This window comes from Notothenia rossii (genome assembly GCF_949606895.1).
Source record: "Notothenia rossii genome assembly, chromosome: 2".
In the NCBI taxonomy this organism is placed as follows: Eukaryota; Metazoa; Chordata; class Actinopteri; order Perciformes; family Nototheniidae; genus Notothenia; species Notothenia rossii.
The window spans coordinates 10,209,107-10,228,243 of NC_136904.1; the positions used below are offsets into that span (position 1 = coordinate 10,209,107).

General features: G+C 41.6%; 1 protein-coding gene across 7 annotated transcripts in view; it reads left to right on the forward strand.

The window, feature by feature from the left end:
- The first annotated feature begins 1,213 nt into the window (after positions 1 to 1,213).
- Positions 1,214 to 19,137, forward strand: part of LOC307027590 (lysyl oxidase homolog 1-like) — a 238,128-nt gene continuing 220,204 nt past the window's right edge. For 3 of the 7 annotated variants that reach the window (XM_079662519.1, XM_079662518.1, XM_079662512.1), the window contains exons 1-3: positions 1,218 to 1,592; positions 1,758 to 1,805; positions 2,023 to 2,094. Coding sequence is in view for 4 of the 7 variants with exons in the window: in XM_079662514.1 (XP_079518640.1) it covers positions 1,803 to 1,805; positions 2,028 to 2,094 (70 nt within the window). In the remaining 3 variants the exon portion in view is untranslated. Of the gene's footprint in view, positions 1,593 to 1,757; positions 1,806 to 2,022; positions 2,095 to 19,137 lie in introns of all 7 variants that reach the window. The other 4 variants (XM_079662514.1, XM_079662515.1, XM_079662517.1 and 1 more) reach the window with 4 other exon arrangements.

A 19,137-nucleotide genomic window follows, 5' to 3' on the forward strand; every position in this document is an offset into this window, starting at 1 on the left:
AAGCAAGAAGCTCTGCAGGAGCTTGTGAACAAACAAGTAATTAACGCTTGGCAGTAAATGCACAAGACAGGCAACATGTTACGCGATACTCAGCACTCACTCAGTTACATTTGCATCTCAGCAGGAGAAGAGGCATGGGGCAAAGGAAAGCACTGCTGCGTTCAATCCTTCTTCCTACTGTTTGTAATCACTGGTCACACTAGGGGCCTGAAAGAAAGGGTTCTCAGCCATATGACCCCCTCTAGCTCTGTGTATTTGAAATATGTTCATGAATCTCAATTTTTCCATCGACAGATCAAGCCAAATAATATGATTATTTATTTAAACTTCCACAGAAATGTTGCCCTTACAGCCAAATGCGAGGATGAAGTAGAAGAAGATTTTTTAATGAGCCTTCTGAAATTAAAATAAACGTCTATCCTTGGATACTTTTACACAAGTAGATCTGAAGTGTGTGATGTTCCTTGTGTTCCTTATGTTTGCAATGAATGCTGCCTGTTCAATGGAATTAGAGAGTTTCACGAGTAAGTACCATTGAAAAAACAAAAAACATGGCTCCTCTCAGATCAGGGTGATGTCAAATGGATTTATATTTTTTCACCCAAACCTGCGTCGTGTACTTTTGTGTCGGTAGCTGAGGTGGTGACACTTCAACACAAGATGCTTTGTTTTGCAAAACTGATACCGGCGCTGCAGAGCTTTCTGGGGGCCCTGGAACATTCCTTAACTGTACTTCATCTAGTTTACATTTATTTATGACTTCAAATATTATAAGGACCCAGATTAAGCTATTCTCATTGTGCCTACTAATTCCTAGCAGTGCCATGTCTTGATATTTCAAATTTAGTCTGCATATATCTCAAAATAAATGGAAATTGTGTTTTTGAAATGAAAAACTAAGTCTTTTTTGCACTAACAACAGTCCTACATAGCAGACAAAGATTTTAAAAACAACAAGAACACTTATAATTTCCCTGCCCCAAAACATGGGAACACTGTAAAAGGCCTGCATTTGCAATGATACATCATATATTTAGTCTCCTTCTGTATTCACTTAAACCCTAATAAAAACACACCATTTTGCCCTTTGAGTGAGGGTGCCTGAAATCCTTCCATTCATCCACCAATAAAAAGTGATGTTTTTTCTGGCCAATCAGAGGAGGAGGTTACAGTAACCAATCAGTGGAAGGTGTCAATTGACTTCTGACGCAAGTCAGAGACGCAGGTGCAACGACAATGGCGACAACAAGTGGAACTTTATGGATAAAGTGTTTCTACACCGCATCTTCAGTTACCTGAAGTGACTTTTTTTGGCTGCGTGGAGAGAAGATTACTTTGCAGTTAAGTTTAGTTTCCGGTCTAGCAACACGTTTAGTAGCTAAGCCACTAGCATACATGCTTGCAAAAACGTCTAGCTTACATTACCAAGCAAAGCAATGATGACACTACGAACATGAGCCATGATTCATGACGGTTGAGCCGATGGGATATTCTCAACTCTCGTTTGCTTTGGTGTTGATGGAAAAGTGATTAAAGCTGTGAACCTCGAGAGGGACAAGTTCTTTTTATTCTGGAAAATGCTCTGGACCCTGGTGAGTGTTTCTGCTGACTGACATGAATTAAGACTACCACTCACTTTCAGTGGCCTGATATGAATGTATTAACATCAGCGGTAAAAACATTTTGCAATGAAAAATATGAGAAAATAAACAAACATAACAAGTTTACTGTTTACTTTTCCCCCTGTCCTGCTACAGTATGACTGTATGCAATATAGGTTCAACGTGTCAGCTTAGAGAGTCATGGTATGTGTTTTCATATATTATGAAATCTCTCGTTAAAAAAACTTCAGTATTTGTATCAAACATTGCAATTAAATGCTGCATAGGCTATTTCTCATATTAATAATTTGTCGTGGTAAAACTAAAACAGTGTAAAGTTTATTTTCTACTTATGGGTTCCAGAGTTTTATCCAAATGCAATGTTCTTTCCATAATTGTCTGCCCATTATATTGTACCCAGGACAGGACTGTGCTGGAAGTGAATCCTCCTCTTTGAGACCTGCATGTCAAAGTTTTGTTCCAGTCTGGTCCGGTAAGCTGTTTTCATTTACTCTTTCTGTGGATGTGTCCGAGTGATTTCCTGAAATGATTGTGGATAAGTACAAGCAATGTCTTATAATGTGAGAATGATACAACATCAGGACGGGTGGTAGAATAAGACTTTTGTGAAATATATGTGACAGACAGGAGATTGCAATCATTACGCCTAGATAGGACATCATCATTGTTCTTTTACCTTAGAGTACAGTGTGATGAAAACACAATAGGAAAGCAGTTTTGAAAACACTGATTTGGAAGCTGCAGGTAATTGTTGATGGCACTCCCATGTGTCTTCATAAATGCCTTTTTGATTTCAAAACCAAGCAATTTAGAAGGAGCTTTCCATTAACAGCGTTTGCCAAATCAACATCTTGGGGTGATTATGAACATGTTTTCAAGAGCAAACGCTGTGATTGTTAGACAGTGTGTCGATAATTGCGCAGTGGATAATGGACGGAGGGCAGCAGCACATCGCGGGAGGTGCTGGACCCAATGGGCCATGATAATTAACCAAAATCTTAATGACACTGGGCAAAGTGATTCCCCCCGACTCGTAAATGATAAATATTTAATGTTTCATTACAATAATGATGGGAATGCAAAATGCCAAACCACTAACTGTCAAACTTTCTGCCGCTGTTGTCTTGTAATTAGAGTCCCTCTAACTGTCTAATTTCCCAGTGCAGCTTCTGCCAGCATGTAGCAGTCTCATGAAAGAGCGGTGACAGGGAAGGGAGTTGTGTGTAGAGCGGAGTTGGACTGCACTTTTAAAGAGTTTACCATTTAATTCAGTACTTGGAATCCGCTGGTGTCTGAATGTTTATCCGTTTGACGATTAAAGAGTTACTAATCATACACTTACTTACAATCCTTTGTGTGCTTATGTTACCCAGACACAGTTATTTTCGGCGAGTGAGCCAGTTTTTAATTTTCTCCTGTAAAGAAAAGCACTTTGATGCAAACGAGAACGATGTATTACCAAAAGCCCTACATAATTGATTTATCATTACAGCTGGGTAGACAAATGAGTGGGCGCCTAGTAGAAATGACAAAGTGAACCGTAGTGGTCTTATACCATGTGGTGACACGTGATAGGACATAATTCACCGTGTGGTTGGTGTGTGTTGCAACCCGGACCCGTTAGTGAGGGTACCGGGGTTTGTTGTCTGGCTAGCATGACATGACAGTAGCAGCAAGTGTACTCATGTTGTCTTGATAAGTGTATAAGAAAGTGTGGAGTTCCATACTGAACACACCGCCTCCGACTCCCTTTCATCAGCTCTACAACCAACACATTATTCAAGTTATTTTGACCACATCGCCTCTGTGTAAGCTTTCCGTACACAGTTGAGAAATCCCAGTTCAATTTCCTTCTGGCTGCTTTAACCCACATATACACCAGAGGGAGCGGTGATCAATACACTGTACTTGGCCATCATTATCAAGACTTATATCCCCTTCAGCCCCGGGCCCATTAAATCAGAGGACCACATTCTTCTCCCCCCAGTGTCTCAACCACGACTCTCGAGTCACATTAAGGTCTGATTTACGCGCCTTTAATGACGGGCCACCCTTAATTAGCTGATGCCGCGAAAAAACACAGCCATTGCTGGAAAAAGGATGACCATCTAAGGTTCAGGAGGATGTTTGCTTTAGGGCCACTCGCTCTGTCATCCATATCTAGCCGCACTCACATTGCACAAACAGCTTCCTCTCATGGCTCTGGCCGTATCTCATATGTCGAGAGAAGCCAGAGGCAATAATGAATCCTCGCTGAGAGATCCCTTGCATCAATTCAGGGTACCAGTTACGTGAGACTCTTGGGCTGCAGCAAAATCTGCTACTTCTCTTTGCTAAAGTATTTGCTGTCACACGGTGGACTCTGATGACTTCTTTCTCTCCTTGTTTTGGTCTCAATCCATTGGTTCAGGCCTGAGAGGCTCTCTATATCATTAGCAACAAAATAATTTGGTTAGTTTAATGGAGTGACTTAGACTAACAAGTTGTTGCAACAAGAATACCCTGAAGTGACTTGAGATGTATTACCACAGTAGTAGCGGCTGCTCATTAGCTCCTTGCAGTGTTATTGCAGTTAGGCTCATAGGAAACCTGCATAATATCCATGCACGGCTGTAAAAAAGAGACGACTGATAAATTGCATAATAACCAGATTAGCAATATGTCACACTAAGCCTCTGGCAAACGGCAAGGGAATTGGGAAGAGTTTGCCCTCCCTGTGAGATGAGAAAGATATAAATAGAAACCTTGAAGCACAATTTGTCAAGTTACATGAGCAGAAATGCATTCCCCCTTTCCACCTCACCCGAAAACATGTAAGGGTCCTTTTTGAAGCAGATTTCATCAGGTCATTATCTAAATGGCTTTGAAAGCATTGACAATTATGGAGTTTAAAGGTCAGTCTTTCTAAAATCTCTAGTATGTGATCTTGATTTCATTGTGCATTTAGGATGCAGGACATGACCGTTTTCTATAAGGAGAACCCAGGCTTTTGGGCTAATGTAGTCTATTAGGCAATATTATATTGGACGGTTCAAAACGATAATTACGGCTGTTTCGAAGCTAGAAGTTAAATTGGACTGTGTACTTTTGGCAAGGTCAATGTCCTGGCTGAACACATTATGTGGTCACTAATAATGTTGCAATATTTATTAAATGTGATGAAAACCCCCAGACAGGTGCTTCTACATTGCAATCAGACTTATTTGGTTTTGATTTATTGCGTCATAAACAAAACATGAATAGAGGAACTTTTCAAAAGGCACATTTCCCTGTTAATAAGGCACTTTATTCCTGGAAACACAATCAATGTGGCAGGGCACGGAAACGTTTTTTTCAGTCGGCCGTAAGTCAGCTTGCTCACTAAAACTGTATACATATATTCAAAAACATTTTAAATGACTGCTGACAACACTGACACAACATCACAGTCAAATTGTTTCACGTTAGCTCTCAAAGTGCAATTGTGATAAACAAGGATATACTTTTGGTGTTTTTTGAAACATCCGTTTGATCTTAATAAGCATTTGATCCTCATATTATTAACACAGAGACATATGGCAATAAACAACTGCTGACAATTTGGACAGGTAAACTAAAAGTAAGTTGGTTTGATCAAGAAAAGTACACTTGATAAACCTTATTCTTTGGAAATGTCAATGACGACAATCAAAGAATGAGAAAGCCAAGACAATACTGTACCTGTCCATTTTATAAATCCAAAGAAAGTAAGAATGGCTATTTGGTAACCTAAATGCATATATATGTGTTGTCTTTTTGAGATACTTGAAATACTTTCATGTGCTTTAATGTAAATCATCTTATGTCACCATGTCACTAAGTGTCAGCTTTTTTTATGTTGCCAATGTTTACTCAAACCAAGGTAGGATTTATAAACATTCAAATTAATTCAGGAAACTGTTAACAATTCAGGATATTTGCAATTCAGATGATTTCTGATAATTGAGGTGCCATTAAAAAATAACATTTACTAAGCAGCTAACGCACTAGGGGCAATCAGGTTGAATCTAAGACGGGCAACAACAAGTGATATCTTTTCTTCTGTGTTTTACTTCCATCTCATTCACTCTCTTTCAGTTTTAAGTATTTCAAATTGCCTTGGAACTTCACATTTTTGTAAGATGAAATGTATACATATTATTTGTGCTTCACTTTGATATAAAAATGACTATAATCGACAAATCATGAATGTATTTTAGTTGTACCGATTGTCAATATGGCATATCACAAAACAACCCCCATTTTAAAGAAATAACAAGTCACCCTGCCACTCTGTTTGGAAAAAAAATCAGTTGATGATGACTTGTTGTTGTTTGTCCTTCGTTGCTCAGTTTCCTGCTAATAAGCTCACTGCAGGTTGGTTAGTCTGCTCCCACTCCTCAGAGGAGCTACATCCTTAGCTCTTCCTCACATTGCTTCCTCATAGAGTTAAAATATTGGTCAGCAGCACAACCTTTTTGTTCAGTATTCTTTACTTCACCTGCTTTCTCTCTGTCGTAGTAGCGAGTAAAGTTTGTTTTGCTTCTTGGTATCGGTGGATCTGCAGGGTCTCTGTTCTCCACAGGGCAGCGGAACGTGTGTGTTCCAGTGACGTTGCAAACAAGCAAAGCCATGAATATAGAACAGGATATTGGCTAGAGGGGAGCTGTTTGGAAAGTAATTACATCAAAGGCTGTTGTGGGAATATTTGCCACACAAAAATTGCTGCTGATGATAAGCCAGGCCCCATAAGGCAGTAATTAGGGACTCCTGCCTTATGGCCAGTGCATTGTGGCTTTTTAATAATTCTTCTTACATTTATGAACCTGCCAATGTTTAGGAGCTATGACGAGTTCTGAAATCTGTCTGTTATTGCCTGTCATGCCGTACTGACACTTGTAAATTAAGTTTATATATGTTGTGCGTTTCAATCACAACATAATTAAATGTTGAATGCCCTCATCTCTCAGGAAAACTGTAGTGTTTCTGCATGGCTTCAATCTTGAGAGCGTCCTGGATGCAGACTCCTCACATCCTTCTGTGAATGTCACTGCGTCATCCAGCCAAAGCCTGCTGCTTTAAAGTCCTTGGATGCTCCTCTTTCAGTACCTGTCCTGACTGTGTTTAGCCTTTAATGGTTTAGGAGTGTCTGTGCATGTCTCTCTGTGCATGATCTTCCTCTACAATGTTCAGCTACACCCCCCTAAGCATAAAGAGCCTGCCAGAAAGCGTTGACCTACATAGTCACTGTCGAGTCATGGATGCAGAGGTGGGTTTGACAGCCTTACATATTTTTGCCTGGAAAGAAATGGTAGCTCGGTCTGGTCGGACATCAATATGCTACTTTGTGTAGGATATTTGGATAATTCTGTTTTAACAGAAATCGGGTTATAAAAAAGTTTCTGGTTGAATATGTCAGAAAAGAAAACTGAAATATCATCACTTTTCCACCATCCTCTGCCAACACACGTTACTCTTGCCATGTTGTGCTGAGTCAGCAAACGGTTGACTTCGAGCGAGGACAATCACATATTTCAGCTAAGTACCCATACATTTATTGCTGTATGCATTGCAAGTTGTATTTTATTCAGAAAAATAGGAATGAATGGCGTAACATTTGCATAAATATTGCAACGGTTTGCAAACCTACTGCACCACTTCCACTAGAACTGCGGCTTCAATAATGGCCAGTATCCAGTTTTCCTTGGAGAAAACTGTTGGCGTGTGGGAGGTACAAAGTCCAAAAGCAGAAATACTGAATGCAGCGTCCAACACTTTCAAAGAAACCCTTTTCTATGTTAAATTTATATTTTTGGAAATGTTTAATCCTTGTTACCAACTTTCTTTTAAGTAATTATGCGCACAATACAATAATATCCTTGGATTCTGTTTAAATCTACAAAAGAAACTGTATTTTTGTTAATAAAATGACAAAAATGTGTTATCCCATTATAAAAAAATGTGGGTTAATTTAAATGTGCAAAAATAATACCAGTGATGTAAATGCTGAAAGTGAAGAAATCCAGTCTGTTCAAGGCATTTATAGATGATTTTAAAAACTGGCAGGCCTCCATAATAATCCAATTTGCACATAATACAAAAATGACTTTGATTATCCAGAGGGAAGGGTGACTGGAGTTTTGTTTCAGGAAAAAAATGTCTGAGAGATATTTTCGGGGGCTCAGTGTGCATCGGTCCTTATATAATCTGAGTGAGAGTTATTTGAGTGTATAAGCTTGAAATCTACATGGAGTAGCCAAACAGTTTGATGTGCAGAAGGCACAGAAGGTCATGGACTTCTACCAGCACTTGTTGCAGAGTTGGAAGATTTCATTTGGCTCCTATGCGGTCGTAATTGAGAAACGAGCAGCACAACTCTCGGATGAATGCAGATGACGTGCACATATTATTGCTGCCTTAACCAACTGAAAGTTACGACCCCTAATACATCTTCCAGGAAGTTTGTGAAGGACTCGTTAACAGGATCCCATAGAGGACACCTGAGGCTCTGTGTGAAACAAAATTAGCAACCATATCTGTGAAAAATATCTAGAATCACATAACTGATCTGCATTTGAAGGAAGGCAAGATTTATTTCTGTGAACGCACATTAATCAGAAGAGTGACAGTTTTTTATTCTGAGAAATGGCAAATTACTCAGAATTTATGCAGCAATACATAATTACAGTTACACAAAGCTGCTATTTTCATTTTCTGATTTTCATTGTTTTATGTGTTTACAGGGTTTGTGTGTGTGTGTGCACCAGAATACTTGTGTGTATGTGGGAGTAGAATCGGGATCTGTGCTCAGAAGCAGATGTTTTCTCAGGGGGTGTGTGGCGCGCGCTCAGCAGTGTTTGGAAAAGGATGCGCTCACTGTAATTGGTGCGTGTGTTAAAGCCAATCCTTGCTGAGATCCCTGGTGCAGCTTGTTATCCTCGACACCCAGCTTCTTCCCAGTGGATTGGAATCCAGGATGTCGCACTTCAGACATAGTATCTGGCCCGTAGTGGATCCAACCATCAGGGTATACAGAGAGACGAAATGTGTTCCAATATGCAGATTTGATCAAAGCAGTTGATCATGTTTAACTTTTTTTGAATATGTGTTGATCACTTTGGTGTTTGATTTCAGATCCAATGAGTTAAGTCACGGTTTGATTTCCATTTTTATCAACAAATTCTACATTTATCTCACAACGTCTGACTTCCACTTTAAAAGATAACATCTCCTCTAGTCTTGTTGACCTTAAATAATGACTCTGTAAAATAGACCAAGAGGGCATTAAAGCTTTCTTACTTTGCACATTACTATTACACTAGTGAACTTTACATTGATGTGTGTAGAAATGCTACAAGGAAATGTCATCTCCCTTAAAGCAACGACAGTTTGCAACATCTGCTGTGTCACAAGTTCGACAGATTTCAGTCTTTTACACAGACAATTACCATTTCAGTATGTAACTCATCAGAATGGTGAGTGTTAGAGGAAACTGTTACCAAAATTGTCCTCAGGCCAATTCAAGCTTCTATTTTGAATCCAGATTTATAATCATACTGGGCATAATTTACAAATGTAATCACTTGGACAGAAAGCAATCCGTATTTGCTTTTATTTTTCACCAAGTGTTTGCAGAAAACCAACACGCACTGTCATTCACAGTGGAAATCATATGTTCAAATATGAATATATGAAATCCGCTCTGGTCCACTTTATGTTTGGATTTCCCCCGTGTGCACATGTTTTTAATGTTGGTGCCTTGATTTCAAAGACCTGCATGATGTGAGGTGAGCTGAAGACTTTAAGGCCCCGTTTACACGAGAACAAAACGGCTTGGATCCGCATAGTTTCTCTTGCGTATAGCCCTTTCATTTACACAAGGCCGTAACAAAACGATAGAAACGGACCCCACAAACGATAACGGGTCCCAAGGTGGATAGATTTGCAAACGAAACGCTCTGGGGGGGTCCAACGGCTCCGTGTAATCGCCTCTAAACGATCATTTCCTGAAAAAAATAACGATAGCCCTGCCTCTCTCCGCCTCTGCTGCTCACTGCTGTAGCATAGTAGTAGCTACTGGCCATGCTACAGATGTTAGTACAACACCTACAGCTCGACCATGCTACAGATGTTAGTGCAAAATCTACAGCTCCTCTACCACAACCATCAGCAACAAGTGGACATGGAGAATTGCATAAACTAAATGTTGCTAAATCCACCGCGGGGCATAAACAGAAGGGTAGCCATGGCAACATTGCTCCGTGGTCTTCTTCGCTGCTTTTGGTGTATTTTGTGGCGGAAGTTAAAGCGCCACTCACAGTCCCGGCATATGTACTACAGCGTTTCCAGCGTTCTCGAACAGACACGTCAAATGAAACGAATACGTGTGAACGGAAGACTTTTTTGAAATTCATACTGTGCATAAACGCAAACGTTCCCGTGTGAGCAGCACCTAAAAGGCCACTCGACATGGACATTATGCATGAGTCTGTTCTTGATATGTTCTTCCTGCACTAGCCTGGTGTTTCTTTCAGGATGGATGGCTTGTTCCAGCAGTTGTGTTTTCAGTATTTTAATGCAAAAGCTGCTGACCCTAACACAAGTGGAAGACCATCCAGTAAGAACACCTTTTTGTAATGAGATTTGATCAGTGACAATAAACATGTACACATAAACAGGCAGATAAACGGTAGATAAAAGCCTTGCAAATGCTTTATTCTGCGCTGGCTGCAGAGCTACAGATGAATATTGACACGGTCAGTGCAATGACAAACAAAGACAGATGTTGAGAAAGTATGCAGCCAAAGTGTGCAAAATAAATGAATTAAAACCTTCTATGCAGTAGAAACATCTATTCTCACTTTCAATAAATTCTCTGTTTATTTTCAGATCCCAAAACTCACATTCATAGATCAATAACCTGATTCTCCCCGTGTGATTATCAGAATACCTTTATTAGTCCCACAGAGGGGGAAATGTACATTGTTACAGCAGAGAAGAGCCAAAGACAGCTTAATGTTACCTAAGACATTTACATGTATACCAAACAAAATAATGTGAATGAAACCATTTGGTAATGAAAGGATGCAACGATCAACGCCACGACTGCAGTCCGCTTTCCTAAGAGCTGATATTCCACATGATGCCCATATTCCTTATGTTTCTCATTGAGGTTTTGGCAGCTGGCTGGTCATGACGCTCCCTCTGTGCTTGTCAGATTACAGGCAGCCGAGACCCTGAAACCAGGAGACTATTTTTAGATGGCTAATAAGAATTCATTTCAGGCGGCGCCTTCACTTGAAACAATTATGTTCCGTGAACAACACTGTCAAGGCAGAAAAATAGGCCGAAAATTGAGCAAAATGATTAATTACCTCCATGTCTTTTGTTGACTATATACGAGAATAATAATAAAAAAAGGGTCTGGTTCATCTTTTACCCATAACCACATGTGAAACATTAATGGCTTGCAGTGGTTTTCAATCATGTCACACTTGAACTACAGCAACTGTAAGTGTCTATTGTAGCAAATAAATATTTCAAGCATCGACATGATAAGCCCCTCTTCCTCCGTGTCGCCTCTCCAAGGCAGCTCTTTGATATCAGATTCCTCTTTGCTCAGAGACGCCATGATCTGTCTCTGACCCAAAAGCATCATCGAGATGTAGCGTAGTTTCACAGGCTGTGGCCAGCTGTCATATGTAGTCCAATAAAACACATCTGAAGCATGCAATATTTATCGCAATACCCACAACGGCGCTTCCATAGACACAACTGTTGAGAAATGCTTTCCCGCTTTCACAATAAACCGACAGCCTTACGGAGCCAATCGTATTCAACTAAATCTAGTGTTATGTACAAATTCACTCGCTTGGAAAGCAACACGTTCATGATAGAAATGGAATATGATTGCTTTTATAGAACAAATGCAAATGACTCATAAAGAGGCAATACCAAAATTCTTTAGCATATCTGTTTTGACTTAAAGTTAGAAAGTGATTATTACCACTGTTGGTATATGGCTAGAGAAAGGGGGGAAAAGGAATCGGTAAAGACTGAATATACATTTCATTTAGATTGGGTTATAATTGTTCATGAAACCCTCTAATGAGAATTCAAGCATTTTCTCTTTGAGGTAAGAATGGTACCAGATGGTGCCAGCTCCCCATTGTAAGTGAAAGGTATGAGAACAGCAGTTTGTTTTTAAAATGAATATAAACACAAGCTCATGATAGTCAACCGTAAAGCAGCCGCTAGAAAGTAGTGTTTAAAGTAGGAAACATTTGTCCCCTTCATATTACTCATCTACTGCAGCATTCGTACAGGGAGCCTTCACAACATGTTCTTTGAGGCTGGACCCAGGGAGTCTGTTGGCATGTCCCTGTATAGAGAAGAAAAGAGTCTGCTAACGTAACAAGCACTTTGATGATGTGGCACCCAAATTAATAAAGGTCATAAAGACACGCCAGCAGTGTTGTTACATACTCAATACTGTGGGCAATCCCCACAGGAGCAATGTGGGGTGAAGTGTCTTGCCCAGGGACACAACGACATGCTGACTGCTGTGGGACTCAAAGTTGTTATCCTCTGATTCGAAGATCAGCGCATTAACCCACTGCGCCACATGCCCCCCTGATACAAACAAGATACAAGAACTTGGCTCTTGAGGTAATGTAGGTTTGATTCACAGACAAATAAACTGTACACATACTGCAACATTCACAGCTATAACATTACTAAGTACATCCTCACTGTCAAACATATGGCTGCCCGCCAGGCTTGCAATACACTGGTAGAGCAACTGACAGAGTAACATTATGCCAGCAAACACACAGCAGACTACCTCGCAACTAAACCAATTGATGGAGAGAACTCTTACTGGGAACGTGTCTGTGTGTGTCCATGATAACGCAGGCACCATCTTGGCAGCTACTTCTCCTGTACTGTCGACCTGGGTACTCGATTGCCTGCTTTTACATGTAGGTATATTATAGATTAAAGTGGTTTGGGCGTACAGTTATCGTTGCAACTTGACAAATTGGAAAATAGTATCCTAATCAAGAGAAGATGAGCTTTTGGTTAACGGACTCTAATGTTAAATGTCCACAGTACTTTCTAAATAAATCACCAATTCTGTTGAAACAATTTGTGCAGTGTTGAAGTTAACAGAGTTGTCAGTTTTGATTATTTTAATATGAATGGTGACACAGGCTGAGGTGTTGGCAGCTGATGAGTTGAAAGTCGAAAGGTTGTCATCACGTCAGTTTAATTGTCATTTGCCATAACAAGGTCCAGATATAGAAATTGCAAACTGAAAATCAGAAAAGGCAATTATTTTAAATATGAACAGAGAATATGAATACAGAGCCAGTGTTACTGCTATAATAAATGGCTGTCTATTATTTTTGTTACCATGGCTGTAGTAGACATCTTAACTAAGTGTTGACCTTTCAAGCTTTAGTGCTGATGTCTTCATGCACAATAGGAACAAGCCGATGTGATGCTGGTATCAGATCGTAGGCAATTATATTATCTACACAGGAATGCCAAGATTATTGTAATGCAAACGAAACAGGTTTCATCAAATTGCAGCTGCCTTCATAAAAAAGGGTCTAAATTGAGACAATTTGAGCAGTTTAAAGTGGTTCCTAGTACATCACTTTAAATGAAACCTTAGTAATATTCATCTGTGTTTCGTTACATTGATAAGTGTTAACTGATAACTTGATAACAGAATAACTTTTTGTATCTCAGCCTGTGGAGTGAGACTATGGAACAGTGTGCATGTGGAGCTAAAGCGATGTCCAGACATGAACCAGTTCAAGAGGAAATACAGATAAATAATTTTCTCGAGGTACAGGGATGGGGAAGGTGTTTGACTATGTGTGTATATGTGCATATATGTGTATGTACATGTATATATGTCAATCAACAGGTAAAGCAGATTAATAATAACAATAATAATTATGATAATTATTGCAGATTATAGATTATAATAAATCATTTAGGGACAAGGGGGTGAGATTAAATAAATTATACTTCTTCTCACTCCTTTTCGAACACTAGATGTGGGACTGTTTATGTTGCTAATGCTGTTGTAAATATCATTTTTTGTTCTCATTCGTAACACTCCGTTCGATGTCTCACTATGGGATGCGCCTCATCGCGGAGCAAACAGAAGCATCAATCTCATTACGCCAATCCTGATTGGCTGGTGATCTTGACGTCAGCGTCAGGGAATCTAACCCCTATAAGTAGCTTGCGCTACGCCGCATGCATCATTCAAACACCTCTTCTCGCTTCAGAGCACATCTCTACTGGTAGCCGGGCGAGCTCACACAGTCCACAGACGGAACCAAGCTATCCAAGCTAACTTCGGTCGACGGGCGCTCGCCGGCTACTTCTATATATACTTCTGCAAGAAGACTGTTAATACTAACACACCAGTTAGTGTTGCAATCTACCTCACCGTTTCTTTCTTCGGAATTAAAGGTAAGGTTTTGATTTTTCAAGCTGGTAACACACCTGTTACTAACTTGCCTTTCCTCACTACCGACACCAAGGTAGCGGGTACGGTTTTTTCTTTTTCTCTCTCACACCAGAGGAGGGGAAGATAAAAAGGGTATTAACACACCAGTTAATATTCTTTGAGAATAAAATTCTACACCTTCGTTTTTTCTCCGGATTAACGACAGGTGGGGAAGGATTTTTTTTCTCAGCAACGTACCTGTTACGAGCGGGTCCTCTCCACTCCGTCACCACGGCGACCGAGATGGACGCTTCTCTCCCTCACACCAGAGGAGTCAGGGACTCGGAGGCTCGGCTCTGCGGCTGCGGGTTGAAGATATCAGGCACAGACTCACACCAGGTCTGCTCGTCCTGCCTCGGGCTGGAACACGCCCAGGAGGCTATCGACAACCCCGGCTCATGCGGACATTGTGCCCGCTTCACCATCAAGAGCCTCCGCCGACGGCTAGCACACCAAGCTAGCTTGTCGGGTCAGGACTCCCTCATGTCCTCTGATTTACCGGACGGAAATCAGGACACGGGGGCGTCCGCCACAGAGATGGAGCCCCGCACTGTGTCGGTCTGGGGCTCATCAGTAGTGGCAGCTGCAGAACCGGAGCCCCGCGCCGTGTCAGGCTGGGACTCGGAGGCAGCGAGGGACGTGCGAGCGGAGCCCCGCGCTGTGTCAAGCTGGGGCTCCCAACTGGACCTCACCATGGTCTCGCCCGCGAATGATGTCCTGGAGTTGGACTACATGGAGGACGAAGAGGATGAAACCTCTGGATTCCTCCTGTCCGACTCTGATGAGCAAGACGATGATGTCTTCGTGTCATCAGCTCAGGCTGCAAAGCCGGGAGCGATGGCTGCTCTCCCGGGCGATAGCACACCAGCTTCGCCCTGTCTGAGTATGGACCTGCAGGCCGTGTGTCAGCGTGCCGCAGCCAGACTAGACATCCCATGGCCCGAAATGGCCAAGGAGACCTCCAGGTCCCGTTACGAGGGGAAAAATTTGCCCCAAGCAACGAGGACAAAGAGGCAACTCCTGCCGGTCTTCCCGGAGATGTTGGATGAGGTGTCGGTCTCGTGGAGAGACCGGCCCTTCAGCAACAAGGCCCCAATCCAGGGTGCCTCCTCCCTAGACTGCGACGGTATGGAGAGGCTCGGCCTGCTCCGAATACCGCCGATGGAACCGCTGGTGGCAGCTCACCTCCTCCCGAGGATGGCGACTACACCGAGCAGGAACCCCACGCTGCCGGCAAAGGCGGACCGGTTCCAGTCAACCATGACTGAACGGTCCTACAGAGTTGGCCCAGAAAATCTCCGGCTCCGGCTGCAGCCCAGGCGCAGCCAACCCGGAATTTCGGCCAGCAGGCAAGGAAGAAGAAGCGGGCGGCCTGACAGCCTCCTCTTCTTCCCTCGGTGACGGAGCTGGAAGGTCCCCCAGCTCCAGATGTGTTCCCGCTGCCTCGAGAGATGCCTCAAAGCCATCCTCAAGTGCACCAAAACACATGTCACAATATTGTTCTGTTTTCTCGGATAAAGCATTTTCCACTGACGCATCCAGGCCTCAAGCTGAGGGCGCAGCTCAGAAAAATGAAAGAGAAAACAATAAAACCAATAAACAGCCCGCCATTTGTTCCCCTTTTGAGAGCAGCTACGGCCTCTTTCAAAAGGCGGACGATGAACGGGTCTGTGAAGGCACCGCCGCCACGCGCATGCGCAGTGACGACTGGGGCTGTGAGGCTACCACCGTCACGTGCAGGCGCAGTGCCGGCTGGGGTTGTGAAGGCACCTCCGTCACGCGCATGCGCAGTGTCGGTGGGGACTGTCAAATCGGGGTACCACCGTGTTCAGACACTAGAGGGCCCCATAACACAACAAATAGAGACTCAGAGGGCAAAAGACGTGACATCTCCGCTGGCTCTAAGGAGCAAACAGTGGAAGATGCTCACAACGTCTGCTTGGGTGTTCAAGACAGTTACACAGGGCTACAGACGCCAATTCGCTGTCAGATGTCTCACCAGACGGCCCTCCTTGCTATGGTGAAGCGAGAAGAGGTGCTTATTTTGAATGATGCATGCGGCGTAGCGCAAGCTACTTATAGGGGTTAGATTCCCTGACGCTGACGTCAAGATCACCAGCCAATCAGGATTGGCGTAATGAGATTGATGCTTCTGTTTGCTCCGCGATGAGGCGCATCCCATAGTGAGACATCTCACTTCATGTTACTCTGAGAACTGGGGTTACGTAAGTAACCTATAGTTTTGATTTCTCTTACATGACTATGCACTGCAACATTTTATTTTGTAATTATTTATTTTACTTGTTCGGAATAAAATGTATCAATCAACTTTAGCAATCATTCTATGACAATTATTATTTATTTTTTCACACCAACTTCCCTCTATACCATTTCATTATAATACATGTTGTGTGTTGCTGACAGCAATGCAGATTCTAATTGCCAAATAGCATGAACTAAAAAAAGAAGTCCTCGTTAAGAAAAAAACTAGTTATAAGCTCCTTTTCAAACAAAGCGTCTCCGTCCATGATTTTATAGTGTTCGTATGCAAAAGATAATTTCATTGGTATGAAGATGAAGCCTTTCATATTGACGCTTTAATATATCCATGATTCATCATAACAATATAATTTGATTAGTTTCACTCAAAGCCTTTGTCCTATTGTAATGATAATCCGGTATGCTGAGTTCTATAGCAGTTTGCTTATAGGCCAACATAAATGAGCAGCAGCTACAGAAAACCACATGGCTAAGATACAATAATAGAATAAATGCTTTGGTGCATTATGTTAATTCTCTAACGAGACCAAATCTAAAATGATTACAACACAGCTGTCATTTATTATTTTCATCTGCATTGCCTTTTTTGGGGGAGAAAAATAAAATGAAGTTGTGGCACGGTGCCAAAACTTCGCCTTGAAGTGCTCTAACAGTAGTTGGATGGCTAGCTGTCATGCTTGTAACCAGCCTTCAGGAAATGTAGCTGTGGAGAAAAACATATATATGAGGGGTTGCGAGCAGCAGAGCGGTTACCATGGTGATGCGGCGGCTGGCGGTCCGGGAGGTGCTGGATGTCGGTTTCTCTGGGCCACCGGACTTCAGACAGGGTATGAAGTAATGAGCGTTGTGAGGCGTGTTGATGGGCCTCGCTGCTGCACCCCGGCCTGGGAATCTACGGCACCTCCGCCCTTAATTCCCTGTAAGCCTGCTCCAAAACGGGGGCCAGGGTTTCATTCACCACCACGCGCGCAGAATTTACAGGCGACTCTTCATATGCAAATGAGCCAGTTTAATTGTTGCAGCGCCTAATTCCTAATGTATGAGAGGAAAGAGGAAATGCATTCGAAGATGTGTTTTCAAATGAAATATGCAAGGCTTCTAATGAAATATTCTGTCAGTTTGGAGTTTCTATGGGCGACTGCCAGTGGAGCTGCTTTTAAGAAGAGAAGCGGGCTGCTTTAATGAGCCTCTGGGCAGCCTCAGCCAGCCTTTTAAACTCTGCCTGTTTGTTTAGTGGCCTTTTATTCCGTGTCTGCCGCAGACTTTCATTGCAGGATGATGGGCCAGACATTGCATTAATGGCTTGTTGAAATCCTTTGCACCCCATTTCTGTCTATACAATAGGCAAGATGAACATTGGGCTTTGTCGAAGAGAGCTTCCACGTCTTGATGTGTATCTTTGATTTGCTCAATCAGTAGAATAATCATGTCCTGCGGGCATAGAATATATTGTTTTAATCCGTGAAAATGTATTCTCAATTAACGATGAGATGGAAATTGATACCCCATCAATGTGATTAGAAAAATGGGTGATGATATTCTTACAGTGTTTTTTGTCATTTATTTTTTACATGCTACTAATGGGCATATCCAGATTGCTTAATTAGACGCACTGGATATGTTAATTATGCCAAGAGGAAAGGAGCTGGAGTGTTAAATTACTTCCCAATGCAGTGGCTCATCCACTAAAAACGAGAGGCATTTTAAAGGTATGAAAGGTAATCAAAAGGGTACAAAGAGAATTTAAATAACAGTGGCCTTGATTGTGTCCTGAGGTAAAACTTTAGAGAGGAAGACTCACTTTAAACTCTTGGGAGGTTCTTATCAATGTTGGCTATAAAACATTTTGTGGGTGTACTCGGGAGGCAACTCAACTTTTGATTACGCAATGCAATCAAAACTTTTTGTTAAAGAAATGAAATGACACTCCATTCCCCTTTAAAATGTAATCTTCCTTGTGAGATCATAGGAAATTGATCAGAGGAAAAAAAACATTTCCTGTTACAGTTAAAGCCGCTATATACCCAATTTAAATGTGTGAAAATATGTTTCAGTTTCATGAAATTTGGAGAATGCTTACAGGCAGGTTTTGTTGCTTCTACATTGTTGCTTTTTAAAATCTAGATATCAAATCCTGTTGGAGATTGTAAAAATGTTAATGCAATAATAATAGATAATATTCTCCTTGTAAACTAGCATGGCTATCAAACTAGCCACACACAATGAAGGGTATCATTGATGTAATGCTCATTGAAAGCTAAACGTACCTTCCTGTAAATTATTTACTTATTCATTTGACTACATATAAGGGACATTAATAAACATCTTTTAACCGACAAGAACATATTTGTGTTCCATTAATGCTATCATAGAAACAGCAACACATTTTTAACTTAAAGTGGACCTATCATGCTATATTTGAAACATATATTGTAGGGCCATACCTATACAAAACATGTGTGTGAAGTTTTTTTTTCAAAATACCAAACAGTTCACCCATTGTAGCCATGCCTCATACTGCTCAAACCCCTCTTTTGAAGCCCTCATAGAGAAACCAGAGAAACGCGGATCTTGGGTCCTTAGCTTGAAAAAAAGAAAGAAGAGGAGGCGGAGCTAATGCCTGATCAGAATTCTACCGGAGATAAAGTTAAATTCTGCTGTGATAAAAAGCCATCCTGTTCTAAACCACATCAAAGATTATTTCTGAAA